Source organism: Hydra viridissima, unplaced genomic scaffold (genome assembly GCF_058129835.1).
Source record: "Hydra viridissima isolate aposymbiotic clone 2 unplaced genomic scaffold, HvirCarnegie_v1 scaffold_14, whole genome shotgun sequence".
NCBI classification, from domain to species: Eukaryota; Metazoa; Cnidaria; class Hydrozoa; order Anthoathecata; family Hydridae; genus Hydra; species Hydra viridissima.
The window spans coordinates 2,912,505-2,932,647 of NW_028324313.1; the positions used below are offsets into that span (position 1 = coordinate 2,912,505).

The following is a 20,143-nucleotide window of genomic DNA, read 5'->3' on the forward strand; positions in this document are numbered from 1 at the left end:
CTGATTTAAAATTGAAGATTTTGTATTGTTTTTCAGACTATATTCCAATGTAAAGATTTCTCCACTAGATTTTATTGTGAGAATTTACAATTATGTACAACTACGTGTAAAAAATCCTAATTTAATTTCATCATCCATGCTGACATAAGTAAATTTCTGTTTAGGCTATCCTTTATCAAGCTTTCAGTCAGATATAATCTTGTTGTTAAAGATGTCTTCAAAGTTTACAATTCCTTGCAGTCGCTTCGTTTCACTCTATCACCAATTTTTTGGTCGGGAGCTCCGTGCTCAAGATTATAAATGCAAAGATGTTACAGAGTTGCTAAATGCAGTTTCTAATATTGTAGAGGTTGGTTCATAGTTTTAGAATATTTACAGTTAGTTTAAAATCTGATTTAGTTTTTAGTAATTGTTACTAACTATTACTGGGTGCTAAAATCCTTCCTTTAAAAATTTTTGCCATTTTTAAAAAGAATTAACATAGTACTGGTAGTAGATGATAATTATTTTAAAATCTACTTCACTTTTCTTGCTTCCTATCTACTTCAAGGACTATGTAGAAAGTAAATGCTATATTCTGAGAATAACAAACTTCATGAGTAAATTATGGATTTTTAAGTGGCAAAAGTAGATAATTTCTATGATGAAACTTTAGTAACATCAGGTTTCTTTTTTTTTTATCTTTAAGTTCAAAAAAATTGTTTTTTTATTTTTCAATAAAAATGTTTCCCTGTGATACAAGCAGATGAAAATAGTCAACTGTGGAAATATAAGTTATAAATATAAATAAGCATGTTAAAATTTAATTATAAATTATATATATAAATATAATTAAGTATGTTAAAATATAAATAATCTTTCTCTGTTAAGTAATAGGCTAACTTGCCATCAGTGTGGTTTTTTTCATCTGTAATTTGAGAAATTATTTTATTAATTTTGTATTAATATAAATTTGAAAAATTTGAGATTTGTTGCTAAAAAGAAGTTGTTTAAATTTTTTAACTTTTTTAGTTGAGTATAATAAGTATCTGCAGAAGATTTAATAAAAATGGTGCATTAAGAGATTTGCAGAAAAGATTTATTGCATTTTTGATCATATTAAAGGCTATCATTTTTCAAAACTAATAACAATATATATATATATTTAGTTTGTATTTTTTGAGGAATTTAAGAACGTTATTTGGTATGGTGGCTAAAAGTTTTTATATTTTTTAAATTAGTTGCTAAAATAAATTAAATGTTTGATTTTTACTTTGTTAACTAAAATATGTTTTTTATATTTTTAAAATGCAAAAATCTAATTACTGAAAAAAAAACATGCTACTCACTTTTTATATTTAATCGTAGTAGGTGTGACCTCATTTCAGCTAAAATGTTATAACAATTTTAAAAAATTTGATAATAATTTTTTCTTAAATTGAAGCAGAAATTATTTTTATAAAGATGCCAAAAAAAATGTTGCTTTTTTTTGCAGTTCTTTAAAATTTTATTGCTTTAAAATTTTGTTAAATTTAGTTTGGGAATCAAAATAGGGATAGAGTCCTGACATTCACTAAAGACTACAAAATGCATCTTTTAAATGAAGAATTTGTTCAGCTTTTGATGTCTCGAGAAAAACAAAAACTCCCTATTTCTAGTTTACTTACGTCGTATTACCGTTTTTTTGGTCACAAATTATGTTTTTCAAATTTTGGGTTTAATACACTTCAATTGCTACTTTCTTCACTTAACAAAAAAATTAAAGTGAGTTTTTCTTTTTTTGTTACTTGTTTTTTTTTTGTTTTTTGATGTAATATTTATCAGAGTAATTTGCTTTGATTGAATTTGTTGGAATTTTGATGGAATTTCTTTCATTTATTTAAATGGTTAAAAATGAGACCATGAAAAGAAATTGTGAAATAGAAAGTTGATACCCATAAAAACAGATATTTTTTTGTGCTATTATTTGTAAACAATTACATAGGTGTTTGGAGCTGGTGAAAGGCAGATTCTTGCTATGGTTCAAACAGGTGAGATTTAAAATTGTTATCTGAGTTTTTCAGTAACAAAAACATTTTCTTTAAAAAGATAATATTTTTTCGCTCAACAATTCTCAGTTTAAGAATTCAATTTAGAAATGAAGAGTAGTTCTCAGTCTGTTGAAGAATTTGCCAAAGAGGTTATTGCCATTATTGAGGGTTTGCCTGAAAAGCAGATTGGAATGCATAATCTATCCTCAGAATATCATAAAAAGTATGGCCGTCAACTTAAACTCAACAAGCTTGGGTTCAGTAAACTAAGTGATCTTGTTGATGCAATATCAGGATTAATTAAGGTGTTTTTTTTTTCTCTGTGGATTAATTTCAATTCTGTATTGGCCTAAGATTTATCTAAGTTTTTTATTACTTTCTGGTCAACCGAATAACCTTCATAACCAGTGACCTATATAACTGAATAACCTACGTAACTGAAGAAAAACTTATAAACAAACATTTTTACAAAATATGGTTTTTTTATTATGTATAAACTTTTCACAATTACTAGGGATGGATTTAGTATAATAAATGCTAAAAAAAGATGCTGGAAAAATGTACACTCATTTACTTTGTTATTGAAAATATTTGAAAGATAAAAATAAAAGCTGAATTGTAGAATTTGAGCAATTACTTTTTACTGTAAGAGCATGTAAAAAAATAAAATAGCCCATTATGCAACAGTGATATTGCCTGCATTGATAAAGAAAATTTATAAAGAAAATGTTATAAAAAAATATTTAATGCTAATATTTTTTGAAATGTTTAAGATAAATGTTTTGTTTTTTTTAGCTTTTTTTAGTTTTTTTTAGTTGATTTTCCTTGTGGATCTTGGTTGAGCAGATTTTTCTAATAATTTTCTATTGTCTGATAGGTCGAAGGTGTTGGGAATCAAAAAACTTTATCTTTACTTGCTAATGGAGATATTGAGCACAATAATTTATGGCAAGAAATCATCCAGGTTGTAAAAAGTATGCCACACAGAGCCATTATGGTCTTGCATTTATCAAGTTATTACCAAGAAGTAATAAGAAAACCATTTCCCTTAGAAAACTGGAAAACAAATCCGTTTTTTGATGAAGCACCATCAAGAATTCTTGTCAGTTTTTAATAACTTACTTTTTAAAATTATCTTGAAAAAAAGAATTTCTGTTTCTTATCAAAATAATCATTTTTTTGTTTTTTATTTTTTTAATAGAACATTGGTATTGGAGCTAATAGAATACTTATTGATGTAGATAAAGGTATTGTTTATTTGTTTATTTGTTTAATGTCATTAGCAATTTATGTTTATTTCTTTAAAAGGTGACATTTTTAGGATCCATATCTAAATTTACTAACTCCATCAAAAAAGTCCATCAAAATAATATAGCTTCCCTAAAGTGATAAGTGAAAAAGCCTGTATTGTTTTTATTGGCTTTTGTCTAATCTTTAATAGATAGAAGAAAATATTAAATACTCAGTGAGCATAATGATGTCTTGAAGATGTCAAATCGGTCATCTCCAAAATGTCTTCAGCTGGTTTAATGTGAAAGACTTTAGTCCAAAACCTTCTAAATTCAGACATTTTTAAGACATCTGGTTTAGATTTTTTTTCAAATCCTATAGAAAACCAAGAAATGTAGATGAGATATATCTTAAAAACAATAGTTTTAGAGACATGAAGAAATTTTTTTGGCTCCGAGTCTTAAAGATATCTTTAAGACAATTATCCACTGAGTATTAATAAAATATTTTATTATAAAACACTTCTAATTTTATATAAAATGCAAAGATGTTTGCATCTTTTACCTTGGCAAAGGTAAGAAAAGTAAAAGAATTTGCTCAGAAAGCAAATTTTTGACAGGAAAATATCAAATGTTGTTTCTTCATTAAATATGATGAAGGGGCGATTTTTCTAGTTATTCCTAACAATAATTGATGTTTTTATTATGTAATGGACAAAATTGTTCACAAAAAAATGGTGTTTACAAAAGATCCTAATTACGTTTCTAATAATATTAGACATAATTTTTTATACTATATGCAGAGTAATACAAAATGTAATTATAGTATGTATAGTATAACAACAGAAAATATTTTTGTCAACATAATCTAAATATAGTTTATGTTAAAGCTCTTGCTTGTTCCAAAGTGAACAATACTATACATGCAATTCAATGTTATTGTATTTTACTTTAAATTGTATGTAACTCTGGACCTGGCATTTTCTTGTATCTGCTTGTTGTTTAAAAAGTTCATAAAAAATGATAAAGTATGTATATCTATATAAAAATACTCGATATATAAAAAAATGATTGGTCAATGTGAACTGAATGTTTATAAATTGGCTTTTGAAAGTTTGTTTTTTTTTATTGTTTTTTTTTTTGAATTTTAACAAAAATTTTAAATGCAAACTTACAAAAGAAAGACTAAAAAATGACTTAACCCAACAACAGTGATAATAGAGGCAACAAAACATGTTACTGATGGAAAATTAATATCAATTTTTGCAACAACAAAGATTTTTGGAATCCAATACTCAACTCTTTCTTGTTTTATAAAAAAGTTGTTGATATGGGAATTCCACTGTCTATTCCTGGTTATAAAAAACTGCATTAGGTTTTTATTTTTGAATAAGAAATAATTTAGAAATGTTTAAGAAAGAAATATAAATAAGAAATAATAATATAAATAAGAATTTTTTTTATTTCAAGTTTCATTTTTCTGATATTTATTTTGAATTATCACCATATGAAGATGAAAGCGTTTGAATGGGCAGTAAGGTATATTATTAAGTTTACCCCATCATGGTTTAAACTTTCAATGGCTGGTCCTGATTGGATGAGAGGATTTTTAAACTGTCGTTCAAGGTTGTCTATCTGAATTCCAGAGGAAACAAGTCTTGCCCAAGCAACTACCTTTAACTGTGCTAATTTAGGTGTTTTTCTTCAAAAATTTTCAAATATCGTTGTAGACATAATTGACACTAAGGAAAATGGTATTAGCTGTGAATGCTTGTTGCAATAGTATGCCTCCAATGTTTCTTTTTCCAAGAAAGAAATTCTTTGATCACTTTTTTCCTGATGGACCAACTGATTTTATTTGTGTTTCGAATGACTCATGCTGGATTAATGAGGAGTGCTTTGTTACTTACATGAACCACTTTATTCAACATGTAAACCCTAAAAAAGAAAACCCTGTATTATTGCTTTTAGACAATCATTAATCTTTTTTATCTATTCAATTAATAGCATTGTGTAAAGATAATGGTATAGTTTTGCTTTCTTTCTCTCCTCATTGCTCACATAAATTGCAACCATTAGATAGATCTGTATTTAGACTTTTCAAAAAATGTTAAGCTAATGCACAAGATTCATGGATGAAGAGTAACCCAGGAAAAAAAAATCTTATGTTACATTATCTTATGATCATTCAGCACCTCAATTTAATGCAGCTATTGATACTAATATACCAATTACAATGTCAGATGCAGCAGCTTCAACCTTAGATTCATTTGTAATGCGCTCATTTTCTACACTTTTACCTTTAGCATTAGAATTTTCCCCAGAAGTTATAAGACCCCTAACAAAATCAGGACCTAGAAAAGTAATACTTAGAAGATCAAAGAAGAAGTATATTGAAATACTTACAGATACCCCAGTAAAACAGACTGGAAAAGAAGTTAATTCTAGAAAAAGAAAGTTCACTTCTACATTAACAACAACAACAACAACAACAAAAAGAAAAATTTGATGCAGTTGTTTAGTTTTTTCTATGCTTGTTTAAAATTTATTATGCTTTAATTTTTTTGTTTGTTTCTCATGAATCTTTTTGAGTATTTTTTTTTTTACTTTTTACTTTTTAGTTTTTATTTTTTTATATTTTTCTTTTATATGAAATGTATTTTGTTTTCAAATTAAAAAAATAGAAAATAAATTTCCTGAAACTACTTATGGGTTTTTCCTAAACTTAACTAAAAGAATTTTTCAAAAAACACTTAAGAATTTGATTAAAGAAAGTCACCTCAGACTTTTTAAAACAATCTTTTTTTATTGTCTTTAAAAAATGGGGAAATATTTTTTTGTATCAGTCTGGCTAAGCCTATAACCTCTAAGTTCTGAAATTGTGTTTATAATATAATGTAATCATTAATTCATATGTCAGACATGCATGGAAGTCTCACATAATAAAGGTATTGCAGCTCAATCAAAGTACTGTTTGGTCCTGCAGATACTTTCTCTGTTACCTTTCTTTTATCATAATCAGATGTCAAGCAGAAGCTTCTGATAAATTTTGCTTGGAGTTTTTTCTTAAATATAAAATTTGTGTAAAACAATTAAAATTACAGGTTAATAATTTTCCTAAGGACTCTGCAAGATTTACATTTTAAAGTTATTGTATTGCAACTTGCCCCTGAGCAGGGAAGGTTGCAACGTTTTTTTTTTTAATTTTTCTTTTTCTTTATTTTCACTATTGCTTGATAACTATCAATCATGGATTAATACATAACTAAGATTTCTATTTTATTACTCTGCAAAAAATTAAAAAAAAAATCAAAGTTGTTAAAAATATAGTTTTTTAAATTGTGTTGTAACTAGCTCTGGGGCCCCCTCCTAACTTTTTATGTCAGCACAAAAATATGTAGCATAGAAAAACTTTTACAAGTGACAAGGATCATTTAAAACATACTAATAATGGTAATAAATGTTTAATTTATGTTGACTTCTGACAAGTTTGTTTACTTTGGTCTTCATGCAGTTTTTAATTTAAAAGCATCAGAAAAGTTGTATAGAAAAAGATATAAAATGCCAATTAAAGCCAATAGTTATGTATTTAAATAATAAAATTCTAAAGAGGTTTCAGAGTTGAGGACATGGCAGTATAATTTATGTATATAAGTTATGGTATATTCTGGTATATTTATGACCATTAAAATGAAATAATGAAAAAAAAAAAAAAGTTGGTGTATATTAAAGCGCTATATTGATGCTGCTAGCATCTTAAACAACATTTATAAAAGACTTTGGCGGAATCACCTAAAGAATTATGCTTTATAATCACAATCTCTCTGCACAAAATTTACTAATAAAAAGAGATGAGAAATTTAAATAGCAAAATCACAAACAAACATGAAATTAAGATGTTGCCAAGATGTTGATAATGACCATTTGAGATGTTGTCATTACCATTTGACATTTGATAGTTGCTGAATGAACTTGACAACTTTCACATGCATCATAGCCACCAAAGTACTTAATACGCTTTAAAAATTGTCAAGCATCAAAAATCTTTTATTGCTAATATTATTTTTTTATTATGCTGCAACCCATTCTCAAAATTACAATACTCTTCTAAAAGTTTGTTCAAAAACTTCTCACACCTTTCAGGTTAGTTTAAAATATGTTAAAAATTGATCTCTTCAAAGGAATTTAGGATAGTATTTTTTTTTAATGCATTTTTTTTCTGTCAGTTACACTGTTTTTTAAGTCAGATACAGAAGGCAAATATTTTGTGCTTGTTCCTTGTAAGCAGTAGACTTATTAGCAATAGAAGATTTTTCTCCTTATTTCTCCTTTTTTTCTCCGGTCTTTTTTTTATGAATTTTTTTTTTTTAATTCCTTTTTTTCTCCTTGAGGTGTTTTACAAAATAAACATCAAAATTTTTTTTTATTCAAAAATTCCAAAAAGTATGAAAGTAGTTAAAGAACTACATTCAGTTTTATATGTTCAATTCAGAGAGAAGGTTTCATAAAGGCTTCATACAGATGCCTTTAAGGAATCTTTTTTACTGGACATCTAAATATCACAACCAGTTTCAGAATTCTTTAAGACTTGTTTAAGATGTCTGTGCCTGCTAGGTATAAAGATAATTATGTTTAAAAGGAACTCAACTTTTCATTTATTTATTTTTCTTTGTTATTAACCTTATGTAATCTGCAGCATTAAAGTTATTTATCTGAAAAAATTGACTGAAGTTGTGATGAAATTTGTTGTATTCTGTGTTAAGTTTGTGTTAATTGTTTAGAAAATTACCCTCAAAGATTGCTTGTATTGTGGCTACTTAATGTCACGTATTCATGTGAGAATTTCACGTCAAACTGCTTTGAACTTTCACAGATTTTAAAAAATGTTGGCATTAATGTGAAACCTGAACAAATTCTTGCTGAAATATCAAACCATAGATCATTCAAGGTAGAAATTTGAAACACATTTTTAAATCTTGAAATTTTAAAGATTTATTAAATTTTATACATATTTATATTTTGTTTTTTAACCTTCCCAACAGTTATAGTTTATCTCTATGTTATCATTCTGATATGTATTACATGCCTGTATATACGTCTGTATGTGTGTGTATATATATCTACAGGGTTTATGAGAAAAACATAGAATGCCAGTTTTGGACAAAACTCAAAAGCAATTTTTAAAGACTCCTGTTATTCTTCTGTCATGCAGTTGCATTTTGATCTTGGTTTTTTTAGAAAGGCCATCCCAAGTTTTTTTATTGATGAAAAAATGTTTTTCTCATAAGCATTATTGAAATTTATAAAGAGTTGAAATATTTTAAAAGGACATTTCTCATTTTGGGTTACATCATCTTCCTGAACAACTTGTATTGATATATATACAACAACTTGTATTGTTGTAACAGTATTGATAATTAGACTGTTCCAGAAAAAAAATCTATGCCTAAACCGATAAAACAATAATAATTAAAAAAACTTAACATGAGTTGCTGTGCAAATCAACAAAGGTATAACCTTTGTTGATTTGCACAGCATATATTCTATGATTTGCACAGTATATATTCTATGATTTGCACAGCATATATTCTATATATTGATTTGCACAGCAGCTTTAAGGATAAACTTTAGAACCTTCATTGTTGATATAGTAAAAAAAGCTAGCATAGCAACCAGTTGATTTTGTGCTCTAAGTTTGAAATCTGCTTAAGATCTTCCATCTTTTTTTCAGGTTCACAATTTTGAAATATTTACAAAAAAAAAAAGAACATTTGATGGGAAGACAACTTTAATCATTTCTTGCTTTTTCATTTTTTCAGTATTGGTCTACTATTTCAATGAATAGTTTGTGATCAAACCAACTCATCCTATAAAAATTTAAATTTTTACCATTCCTGATCTTTTTGTAGAAGCAATCTAATAACTGCTGTTGTAAATGAGTTTATTTTAATTGCACAAAACCAGAAGCTGTTGATGAAATATTAAACTCTATACAAGTATTGTCAATTTCAAGATTCAACAATCGTTTTATTGTTTTGTTAGAACATGATTTGTCGTCTGAGTAAAAATTTAAGATAGACCTATAAAATGTTTATTTCTACTTGTTACCAGGTAGAAAACAAATCAAAAAACAAATCAAAAAAGGGTATAAAAGATGCAACAAAAAATGGGAAAAAACATAAGATATGAAAAGTTATCAATGTCTTTTTTTTTTTCAATTGGATTGAAGGATCAAAGGATTAGAGATTTAAAACTCAAAACAAAAAGTTAATAGAAATTATTGTGATAATATAGATAAAAATGAGGAAAATATCTTTGAAATTTTAATGGTTCTGTTTGTTGGATAGTTACAATGTATAAATAAATAAATTTATTGAAAAGTGCTTTAACTTTTAATTGAAAATTAATTTGAATCTTTACTTTGAAACACGCAAATTGTAAATAAATAAATTTATTGAAAAGTGCTTTAACTTTTAATTGAAAATTAATTTGAATCTTTACTTTGAAACACGAAAATTGTAAAAGTAATTTTTTTGTAATTTAGATTTTGTGATATAAAAAATTTCACTACCATTTACAACCATTAACCATTGCCTTCCTTTATCAATACCTACCATTAAATTATATGATCCAATCAAATATATTAAACCTATGAAGAAATTCTAAGTAGATTGACAGCAAAGTCTTCTGATAACTTTTTTTATGTTAAAGCAGAATCATTTAGATTCTTAATCTGAGAGAAATTCAAGTACTAGAGTCTATGGTTCTCTACGTTTTTTAAGAATTTATATTAAATACCAGAAGATTAAAAAATAGATTTTAAAGATGTTGTAAAGCATAAAGGTTAAGAATCATAAAAATGTTGAAGAGATATATGTCATAAAGCATAGTACAAGTATTTGGAGTTAAAAGATGACATTGCCACTTGATGTCGGAATAATAATAATAAACGTTAATTTTTTTAATGAAATTTTAAAGGTGAAGGAAAGTAACATTACTCTTGAGCAGTCAGCTGCTTGCAAGTTGTTTGAACATGATATCTTAAGCTTGCTGTATGAAGAGCAGAGTTATCTTCAGTTGGATGGTATCATCAACAAGTACCAAACAAAGTTTTCTCGGTTGTTCAGAATTTCAGACTTTGGATTTGACAGCGTGCAAGCTTTGTGTGAGAATCTAACTCAAGGGATTGTTGTGGTTCGTCATACTTACCTAATTTCCCTTTTTACATTTTTGTTGTTTTTATAACTAAAAATCATTAAATGTTGATTACTTATATTAACTGTTAATTTATGTTAACTAATTTCCCTTTATCTCTTCAGGTTACTCCTGCTGAAAATTCAGTCAAGCTTGGCCCACTTGGCAAGATTTATTTCAAATGCAAGGATGTTATTAATTCTCACCATGGAGCATTGATGTTATGTAATTTTGCATCAGAATTTCATAAAAAACACAACATAAAACTCAAGCTGGAAGACTATGGTTTCAGTAAAATCATTGATCTGATAACTTGTTTTTCTGGAATATTCTTTGTTCACGATGAAAAAAATATGAAGTTGATCATTTCTAATGATTACCTAAACATTCCAAATGGTTTGGGCAAAGGTGAGGTTGTTGGTTTGTTGGTTGGCTGCTTTTTAAACTTACTTTTCATGATGTTTGTGGTCTCTAAAAAGAACATTTTTATGTTTTTTTGTGCAATTTGGTTGAAGTTTATTAAAATTAGGGAAACGCTTCTAGTATTACAAACTTTGACTGAATTGCCCTTTTTACCTTTTCTGTACTCCCCAGTTGTCACGACCCTGGTTTTAAGGTAAAAAATGACCACGAAATTGTGAAAGTATGCAAGAAGAAAGATTTTTGCATTTTCTTAAATTTCTAATTCTGCAAACCAGGTAGCCATACTTGATAACGCTTTAAAAAATTTATGAAATTATTATAATTTTTTTTTTTTCTTTATAAACGTTGCTTCTTTTTTTATTTTCCTTATTTTTCATTGTAAATTATCACAAGTTATAATAATTCAGCAGAATGAAATAAGAATCAAGTGAAAAAATGTGAATTCAAAAAAAGGCTACAATTAGTAATAGTAATTATAAATACTGTATACGTTATACTTTATATTAATAAATATATAATACAACTGTATTATATACATTTTTTTTACTAATGTAATAAAAACTTGAAAGTATAGTTATCAAATAAATCTGTATAGATGGAAATCTCTGTCATTCCATTAAAAAATGGTTTTTTCCATTATTTTTTTCCATTATTTATTTCATTCCATTAAAGAATAGTTTTTTAATTTCTTAACAGATTAGCACTTAACTATTCCCAGTCTCCGCTACATTGAAAGATAAACGTTTGTAGTTTTTTTCATTTTTATTACCGGGGTGTGACCTAAAAAGTCTTTTGCTGTGAGAAAGTGTTAATGTAACAAATTTTATATTGTAAAATAAACATTTGAGGATAATATTTTTTTATTTTAATTAGATATAAGAAGTGCAAGTAAATATTTATTTTACAATATACAAAATGTATCATTTGTTACATTAGGACTTTCTTATAGCATAGGACTTTGTTGGGTTACACTGCGGTATGTTTGGTTTTATTTTTTTTATTGTTGTGCGCTTGAATTTAATGTTTCAGCTGTCAGAAACAATCCTCAGCGTGCGCTCGAACTTGTTGATGTTATTATTGAAAGTGAAGGTAGAAAAAATATAAACATTTCTTTATTACACTTGACCAGACACTTAAACTAACTAAAGAGATTTTTTTAAAGAATTTCTATATTTTCTCAAGAACTTTTTTTTTTTTTTTAGACTCTGATGAAGTTGAAAAAGACGGTTAGTAGCTTCTCAAACTTTTAATTTAATTTTTTTTTTTTTGCAATATTTTTCGCGTATATAACGCCAAATTTTCCATTCTGTGCTTTAGCAAATTTGACTTTTGATTACCTCGTTTTATACTTTGCTTACAGGATTTAAAATTTAAATTTTTAAGATGTTTTTACGCCTTATTTCCAGACCTTTTAGTGTTTGATGATGAGGATGATAAGCCGAATGTTCTATCAGATCTAATAGAGGAAGAACTCACTAATCCACTAGAGTGGTGGATGGATCCTCCGCCCAATCTCTCAGAGCCAGTTCTAGAACCTGAGCTCAGTCAAAGTCAAGTCGTATATGATTTGATATCTTTTACTGAATTTGAACAAAACCAAGACATCGTTAGTGGTGGCTTGAATAAGTATGCTGCTGACAGTGTCTCTATTACAGAGTCTGCTCCATATTCTCTTCAAACAAGCCTTTTGTCAAAAGACACCATTCTTGATGCCTATAATTTTGATCAAAAGGAGATTTTCAGTGAAGAAAGCATCTTATTGTCTGATGTGTTATCGCAGGATTCAACCCAAATTCCTGACAGTCTTGTAGGAAGGCAGACATTTGATTTTCGTACTTCGGATCTCTATGATTGCTTTTCAGATATCACGGTTAGTAGTCAGTGGCAAAAAAGTCAAAGTTCAAATCGTGTGGATACGCCTGACAAAATATCCGCGCGACCAAAACTTGCTGCAAATTTCTCAAAGCAGTAAAAATAATAGTTTTTTTATGTATTTTTGTGGACTCGTTTTTTTGTTACCTATTTTTATGTTTCTCTAGGAGGATGCAAGAATGTCACGTTTTATAGATAATAGGAGCTCGTTTGAAACTACGATATATCATATCGCTAGTTTTAAAAAAAAAAAAAAATAGAAAGGCCACTACTGCCATTCGCTATCCATTTCGGAGCATATACCTTTATGCATATATGAATCATTTATTGATTTATTCACAATAAATTGACTGTCTTATTGATAAAATACAGCAGAGCAATTGCTTTCTTTGTGTTTCATCATACTATTTGATGCGTCTAATCATTTTTTATCTTGCAATATAAAGCAAAATTGGGCGTTGTTTGCTCTATGGATACTAACGACAGGTATCGTAAACGTTATTTCGTTTATTTTCTCCTTTTGCTATTTCACGTCGAAAACGCGTTTTGCAAAGATGTTCGAGGAACGTAAAACCTTTTAATGTCTCAGTTAAGAATTGTCTTAAGGTTTTTACGATTACAATTATGGTATATGCGTATATGTATATATATACATATTGTTACATAATTCACATGCTCTAGATGTGGTACGAAAAAATATGTTAGTGTATATACATATATATAGGTATGTATATAAGTGTGTGTGTATATATATATGTATATATATGTATATGTAGATATATACTCGTATATATACTATTCACTAAATCTTAACATGATTTTTTTTTGTTTAGAATCTTTATTTCTTATCTTCATAAATATGAAGGTGACAAGCACTACGTATTTAACGTATTTTTTTCCATTACACTTACATACTGTGCTTTAAGAAAATTGAAATGAAATTCGATTTTTGTTATATTTTTTTAGCTAGAAAACACTAATCAATGTTTTTCATTTGATTGTAATCGACGGAAATCTTTTGTTATTGTTTGGGTTGTGTGGGGCGTTTATTCCACGGTGTAACATTTTAAGGATAAATTTGGTGTAGTTGTAACGATCTCTTGCATCACTTTAAGTTCTTTTTCTGACCATTTTTAAATGATTCAGATGAGTTTAATTTTCTCCCAATTACGATTCTTTGTTGACAATTACTTATTTGTCGCAGCCTTGTTTCAACTTAACGCGACTATTTTATTCTTGTAGCTATTTTTGTTAACACCAATGTAAATTTTGTTCTGGCAATAAAGTTTTAAATGGTAACTTTGGTTTGTAATAAATTTATTCCCCATAAAATGATATTTTAAAACATTTAAGCTAAACAATGTTTTAAAAAGCTTAACGAAATTTGCTTGTTTTTATTGTTTTTATAATAAAGAAAAAGATTAAATGGTACGAAGATTGAGAGAGAAAAAAAAAAAAAAAGAAATCTGGTGACGAGGGTATCAAACAAATTTCCTGTAGAATTCGCCCACATGTTGAAAGTATTTTCTAAACTTTCTTTTAAGATGAAAGTAGAAAATTTCTCTTTCAAAATTTAAGTAGAAGGTAGAGATTGACCGTAACCGAACCGAATCTAGACTTCAATATTCTAAATTGGAAAAAAAATTCCATCAACCAAAGTTAACAAAAAAACTATTTAGTAACGGAATGTACTACTTGGACAGGAAATTCGATTTTCTCTGCAGGAAGTTTGGATACGGTGGTTATAGTGGCTGGCTTAAGGTGTAAAATTTGTTCAACCATGAAATCGGTAGAATTCCAACGCCAAGTGGCAATGTCATCTTTTAACTCCAATTATTTTTCATTTGGATTTTTTTGTTGTCGGTTCATTGCAGAAAAATTTAGGATAGATGTATAAAAACGAAGTTTTTGCCTCTTTTTTAATCAAATGTCTGAAAATGTTTCTCTTATTATCATTATTTGAAAAGAGTTGTCAAGCCATCCAGTTGACTCATAATCACAGGTTCCAGTCTTTACAGATAAAGTGTACATTATGATGTGGGCTGTACACTTTATTTGAAGAGACAAGAACCGAATATCCAGAATGAAATGATTACCAGCATCAAGACTGACACATTTCACCCTCTGATAAGGAAAGCCCTCCACCTTTTTTCAGAACTACATTTGATTTTCAAAGAATCTTCAACCCACTCAAAATCCACTTAAGTGTTGCAACACAGGCATTGAAAAAATTGCAGACTGCATTTTTTTAAAACGAAAATTAATTTTTTGATAAGTTATTTTTTAGGCAGATAAACTTAATAATTTCTTCTAAATTGGTTAACGCAATCGTCTACCAGTGTAAAACATAGACCTTAGATTGACCTGCCAGGATAAAGCATGAGGTTGTCTATTAAGTAAATCTTGAAGAACCATATAGTCAAGTGTGGGGAATTATTAGAAAGAGAATCTATAGGTTATGAAAAGAGGTAGAATAAATACACAAGTAAATTTCAAATACATTAAACTGCTTCGCTTTAAATACAGAGTATTTTTTCAGTTAAATGTTAAGGAACTTGGATATAAGACCACATGCTTGTTTATTAAAACGCTGCCGTGTGTTTAAACTTCAGTACTGTTAACTAAATAAGACTTTGACGAAGTAATTAATCAAAATTTAAAGATTAGCAACTTTTTTGTTCATTTAATATCATTTTCTAGCTGGTCTTTTGTACCAGCGCTGTTTATCAAATGCTAAGCAGAACATGAGAGATGAGGAACAAATGGATGTCTCTTTTGCTGATCTAAAACGTTTCTCGTGTTTGGCAGAGTAGCCTGACGAGAGGGTGCGACTGGCGTTGTAGTTGGATTGCCAGAAGCGATATTTGGATCCGCAAAAGAAACAATTGTTGTGATGTTCCGCAAAGCAAGAGTTGCTTTGAATTAAATGTGATCCCGAAGGATCAAGGAGGAGTGTAATTGAATTGCGTGAAGAAACTATTTACGGCGGATTTGATTGACGTAGTTTATTTGATATGTTGTAAATATAGTTTAAGCGGTTTATTTTATGAGCATATTTGAGGTTCTTTGTATAGTATAAATTGAAGGAAAACTTTTTGTAAAGGGGGGAGTTATTAAGGAGAAAAGAAAATGTAGAACTGAAACGTTGTGTTCGCTGCGAGAAAACAACATAAAATAAGCACCTGGAAAAATTGACTTTTTTTTTCAACTAATACCTTAAACAAAAACATTAAACAAAAATGAAAAACCACATAACAACAAACAGGCACATTCACTTTAAAACAACTAAGTAAAATGATAAGCGAAGAGAAATCAACGGTAGGCGGAGAAAGCAACTTAAAAACTAAGTAAGCCAAAGAAATGTCATCAATAACACTTCAATAAAGATATAAATAATGCTTCATAAAACAAACTTGTATAGTACAAAGAAAAAAAAATACGCAAAATAAAAATGTTTTTTACAGCGCAATAAAAATTCTACCGATAAAATAAACAAGCGATAGAAAGCGAAAAAATATATAAATAATACGTTCAATGATGGAATTAAAATAACCAATATCCTATCTTAAAAAAGATGCTATTACAGCTATAAACATGAGAAGAAGATATCTGTGATCTTCTGTCATTAGAACATGATACTAATAACTCAATAAAAACCGTCTCAGTTTTACAAAAGCGCATCATTCGATTTGTCTTTCTTCACCTCAGCAGTAGCCTAAAGAAAAAAACAATGGTGTAAAAAAAGAAAAAATAATGGTGTAAAAAAAGAAAAAACGATGGTACAAAAAAAGAAAAAATAATGGTACAAAAAAAGAAAAAGCAATGGTGTAAAAAACAAAAAACAATGGTGTAAAAAAACAAAAAACAAAGAAATAATGAAGACATGAAATGAGATTTAAAATGTTTGTATGAGGTCCTTATTATTGCTTACCCCTTCTCTTCGTTTTTTTAGGAAGAGGACGACAGCAACAACCAAAACAAGAATCAAAAGTAAACTGATGATCACAATGATGGTAATGGTTTTTTTCTTGTTACTATAACTCTTCTTCCCATTGTGATCTAAGAAATGAAAAACAGTAATAGTAAAAAGCTTACATGCTTTTAAATTTTATAATTAACAACTATATAAAATGGTATGCATAATTCGGATGGCTGTGAATCAAAAGTAGTTTGTGGAGAAGGAAAATTATTTGTTGTTGCAACAACTAAAACAGCTCTGTAATGGATAAATCTTTTAAAAACATAAAGCTGAAAAAAATGTTTATAATATAAATTTGAATTAACACAACATAATACAGCATGCGCAGGCATCAAATATACTAACAGATCCAAAACATCTCTCAGATCTCAACAGATCTCTCTCAACATCTCAAAAAATCTCTCTTTATATATTTTTTGGTTTAAGTATTGTACATACGCTTGCAATGATCTTTTTCAACTTTAGTGACATTTCTTTTGTTAATGCATGCTGTCATCTTTAACTCTTCAGAATTTTTGTATAAATGTCCATCAGAACCACAAACTGATTTATCTTCAACAACTGATGCAGATGATGGACAGTAGCATTGATAAGATGTGCTATTGCATATCTCATACATTGAACAAACTTTAGCACCACAAACTACAATAAACATTAAATATAAGTAAGATATCTTTAAGAAAGTAAAATAGCTGTGTGTTTTTACCAATACACTGATTTTATGGCAAATTCTAATAGAACTTTATCTCAGAATTTAGATTGTCTAGGTTGGTAAATTATACATATTTTTTATATTTGGTATACAGCTATACAGCTATACAGCATATTTTTATACTTGGTATACAGCTATACAGCATATTTTTATATTTGATATACAGCTATGAACATCTTTATATTTGATATACAGCTAAAACTTGGATTTTTTAAAAATCTACTACAAAAAACTAACTTTTTGTTTGTGAATCTGTAGAAGGTACTTGTAGTGAGGAAGAAGCTTTCACAACAGAAAATGAAGGAGAAATAACTACTGTAGATTTACTAATTAAAGTTGAAGAAACAACTAAATAAAAAAAAAATTGAATATAAATATTGGTAGTGTATGCCATACAGCAACATAAAATATTTTTCTCACTTGGAATCCTATAATTATGTGGATACCTTTAAAACTACTTAAGGTTAATGCTGGGGTAGGTGAAATAGTAGAACTCTGTACACAGCACACCAAAGATATAGACAATATAACCAATGTCAATGAAATTAAAGATTCCATCTACAGAGTATGAGATTTGCATTAATTCCATGTAACCATAATAAAATTCACTATTACTAACATTATCAGCATCACATTAAATACATATACTACAATTACTAATATTATAAGTTTAAAAATGCTAACATGCAGTATACCTTAATACTCAAACTTTGTAATTATGTTAAAATGTAGCAGAAACTTTTTCAGTTTTCCTATGAAAAAATTATAGTTGCATTATTTAAAGGGTTCACTAGAAACCTCAAACAAAATTTAAGCACTTTTTATATAGAAGCTAGTAACTAATATAAACTTACATAAACTAAACATCCTGTTTATATATGGTACATACAGCAAATCAAGCAAATAAATATTCTGATTCAACCACAAAGAAACCAATCAAAAAATAATTACAAGATTAAATAAAATTAATCAAAAGAGAAAAAAAAAATCTAAGTTACTTCCCTAGGTTTTTAAGATTTCTTTTTAAAATTTGAAAATTTTAAACATTATACAAGATTTTAGCAACTTAGATATATAAGAATGCAGTTAAATTACTTTTTGCTTTGCTTAACACATAAGTAAAAACAGTATGTTTAACAAAAAAATAATAATTTCAAATCAATTTGTTGCTAATTCATCAATTCTGCTTCTAACAATATCCAGTCAAGCTGGAAAGTTATATACATTAGTAATAGTTCTTAATTTCACTTGAAACTTGTTTTTGCAAATTTTTAATGTTGAATATACTTTTAAAAAATACATAACAGCATACATTTGAAAGAATTTTAAAATCCAATGTTTAACTAAATAGATTGAAATTTCTTTTATCCATTTTTACCACCCACCAAGAGAAGCTTTGTATAAAATATTGATAATACTATCTTGTTGTATAGCTACATAGCTTGTTAAGTATTTTTATTGATGTATTCAGTATCTATCAAATTTAAGGAATGTTCACCTGAGACAGATGGTGTTTCTTTTCTTAGAGTTACTATGAAAAAAAAGAAAAGAAAAGAAAACAAAAAGGTTACTTATATAAATTAGCCATACATAACACTTAGGATATTTTTTACAATACTTCTTTTTTTATGTCTCAACTTGTAACTTGTCTATAATCATGTTAACGACGTAGGTTTAGATAACTTTACCACTTTTCGGTTTAAAAAATAGTTTTTATTGAAGTATACACCACTCAAAATTCATTAAAACAATAAGTCATAAAATATGTACAAAATAATTAATAATTAGTATCTTTATTGATACACGTGTGGTATTTTTAAAGCTAAATATTTTCTCATAGTTATGACGTACATATCAACGAAAAGGTTCGTACTTTTTATCACAAATTAAAGAGAAAAAAAGTATTAAACTACAAAAAACATTGACTTACTTTATAAACCTGACAGATTTCAACTACTAATAGTGAATTTTTTTTTTTTTTTTTTTCTTTTTTTTTTTTTGATAAGTAAAGAAATTATGAAAAGAACTTTGCGAAGGTTATTAGCAGCGATAAGAAACTAACATTCGGGCGAAAACACGTGGGGTGTGACTTTTAATACAATTAATGTTGAATGCGTTTTGAATTAATTTCGTACGTATATTTTTAGAGGCACTTTCTTAACAAGAAGGGTATTCTAAGGGTTATTAAACTAATGCGCTTGAGTTTGTATCCTGGAATGCAAAATAAGAAATCAGAGAGGAGAAAGAAGTTTGAAGAATGTTTATGTCCCAAAAAAGAGTATTTTTGAGCTTTAAAAGGTGCGTTCAGTACACTGGGTAAGAGGTTGTGTAAATTGTGATTGTAAGAAGAAAAAAACACGCATTATCATACCGAAGATTTTTAACTAGAGCGGTCTAATCTCATGTAATTGCTCTTACAAAATAAAAACTCGAAAAAATTGAAATATGAATATATTTGATGTTAGCAATAATCAAATCCTGTCACCTAATATATATATATATATATATATATATATATATATATATATATATATATATATATATATATATTTAAAAGAAAAAAAGTTTTTAATTCAAATTTAAAAATCAATTCTTCGAAACTTTTTCTAAAAACAACTTTTTATCAAACTAATTTCAGTTAATCTATTTAATCAATTAAATGATATTTAAATAATTAATAACTATGCTAAAAAGTTGACAATTAAAGTTATTAAAATTAATAAAT

General features: G+C 27.5%; 2 protein-coding genes and 1 long non-coding RNA gene across 8 annotated transcripts in view; 2 read left to right on the top strand and 1 right to left on the bottom strand.

The window, feature by feature from the left end:
- Positions 1-14,026, top strand: part of LOC149878828 (meiosis regulator and mRNA stability factor 1-like) — a 29,650-nt gene extending 15,624 nt beyond the window's left edge. For 2 of the 3 annotated variants that reach the window (XM_090071576.1, XM_090071577.1), the window contains exons 11-22: positions 165-349; positions 1,516-1,743; positions 1,964-2,009; positions 2,115-2,314; positions 2,887-3,111; positions 3,211-3,256; positions 8,020-8,186; positions 10,217-10,432; positions 10,558-10,840; positions 11,885-11,944; positions 12,058-12,081; positions 12,262-14,026. In XM_090071576.1, the coding sequence (XP_089927702.1) occupies positions 165-349; positions 1,516-1,743; positions 1,964-2,009; positions 2,115-2,314; positions 2,887-3,111; positions 3,211-3,256; positions 8,020-8,186; positions 10,217-10,432; positions 10,558-10,840; positions 11,885-11,944; positions 12,058-12,081; positions 12,262-12,827 (2,246 nt within the window). In that variant the 3' untranslated portion in view covers positions 12,828-14,026. Of the gene's footprint in view, positions 1-36; positions 66-164; positions 350-1,515; positions 1,744-1,963; positions 2,010-2,114; positions 2,315-2,886; positions 3,112-3,210; positions 3,257-8,019; positions 8,187-10,216; positions 10,433-10,557; positions 10,841-11,884; positions 11,945-12,057; positions 12,082-12,261 lie in introns of those variants that run through there. The other variant, XM_090071578.1, reaches the window with a different exon arrangement.
- A 1,884-nt stretch (positions 14,027-15,910) lies between these two features.
- LOC149878829 (uncharacterized) lies at positions 15,911-19,491 on the bottom strand. 4 transcript variants are annotated; one of them, XM_090072116.1, is made up of 8 exons: positions 19,349-19,491; positions 18,917-18,949; positions 18,114-18,170; positions 17,865-17,976; positions 17,656-17,766; positions 17,145-17,348; positions 16,659-16,786; positions 15,911-16,442 (listed from the first exon to the last, which is right to left on the bottom strand). In XM_090072116.1, exons 4-8 carry the CDS (start codon positions 17,974-17,976, stop codon positions 16,395-16,397), a joined length of 603 nt encoding a protein of 200 aa, XP_089928242.1. In that variant the 5' UTR covers positions 18,114-18,170; positions 18,917-18,949; positions 19,349-19,491; the 3' UTR covers positions 15,911-16,394. The 4 variants fall into 4 exon arrangements, with proteins under 4 accessions (XP_089928242.1, XP_089928243.1, XP_089928246.1 ...); XM_090072117.1 differs by lacking the exon at positions 18,917-18,949 and having other exon boundaries at positions 19,349-19,473; XM_090072120.1 differs by lacking the exons at positions 18,917-18,949; positions 19,349-19,491 and adding an exon at positions 19,009-19,135.
- Positions 19,252-19,862, top strand: LOC149878830 (uncharacterized). Its single transcript, XR_016446980.1, has 2 exons — positions 19,252-19,283; positions 19,566-19,862. It is a non-coding gene; the product is annotated as an uncharacterized LOC149878830 (long non-coding RNA).
- The last annotated feature ends 281 nt before the right edge of the window (positions 19,863-20,143 follow it).

Excerpts from the sequence above, each read along its gene's own strand:
- LOC149878829 (XM_090072116.1), bottom strand. The coding sequence starts at position 17,976 with ATGGAATCTTTAATTTCATTGACATTGGTTATATTGTCTATATCTTTG. Across the intron at positions 17,767-17,864 it reads AACCTTAAGTAGTTTTAAAG|TTGTTTCTTCAACTTTAATT; the intron begins GTATCCACATAA and ends TTTTTTATTTAG. Across the intron at positions 17,349-17,655 it reads TACAGATTCACAAACAAAAA|TTTGTGGTGCTAAAGTTTGT; the intron begins GTTAGTTTTTTG and ends TGTTTATTGTAG.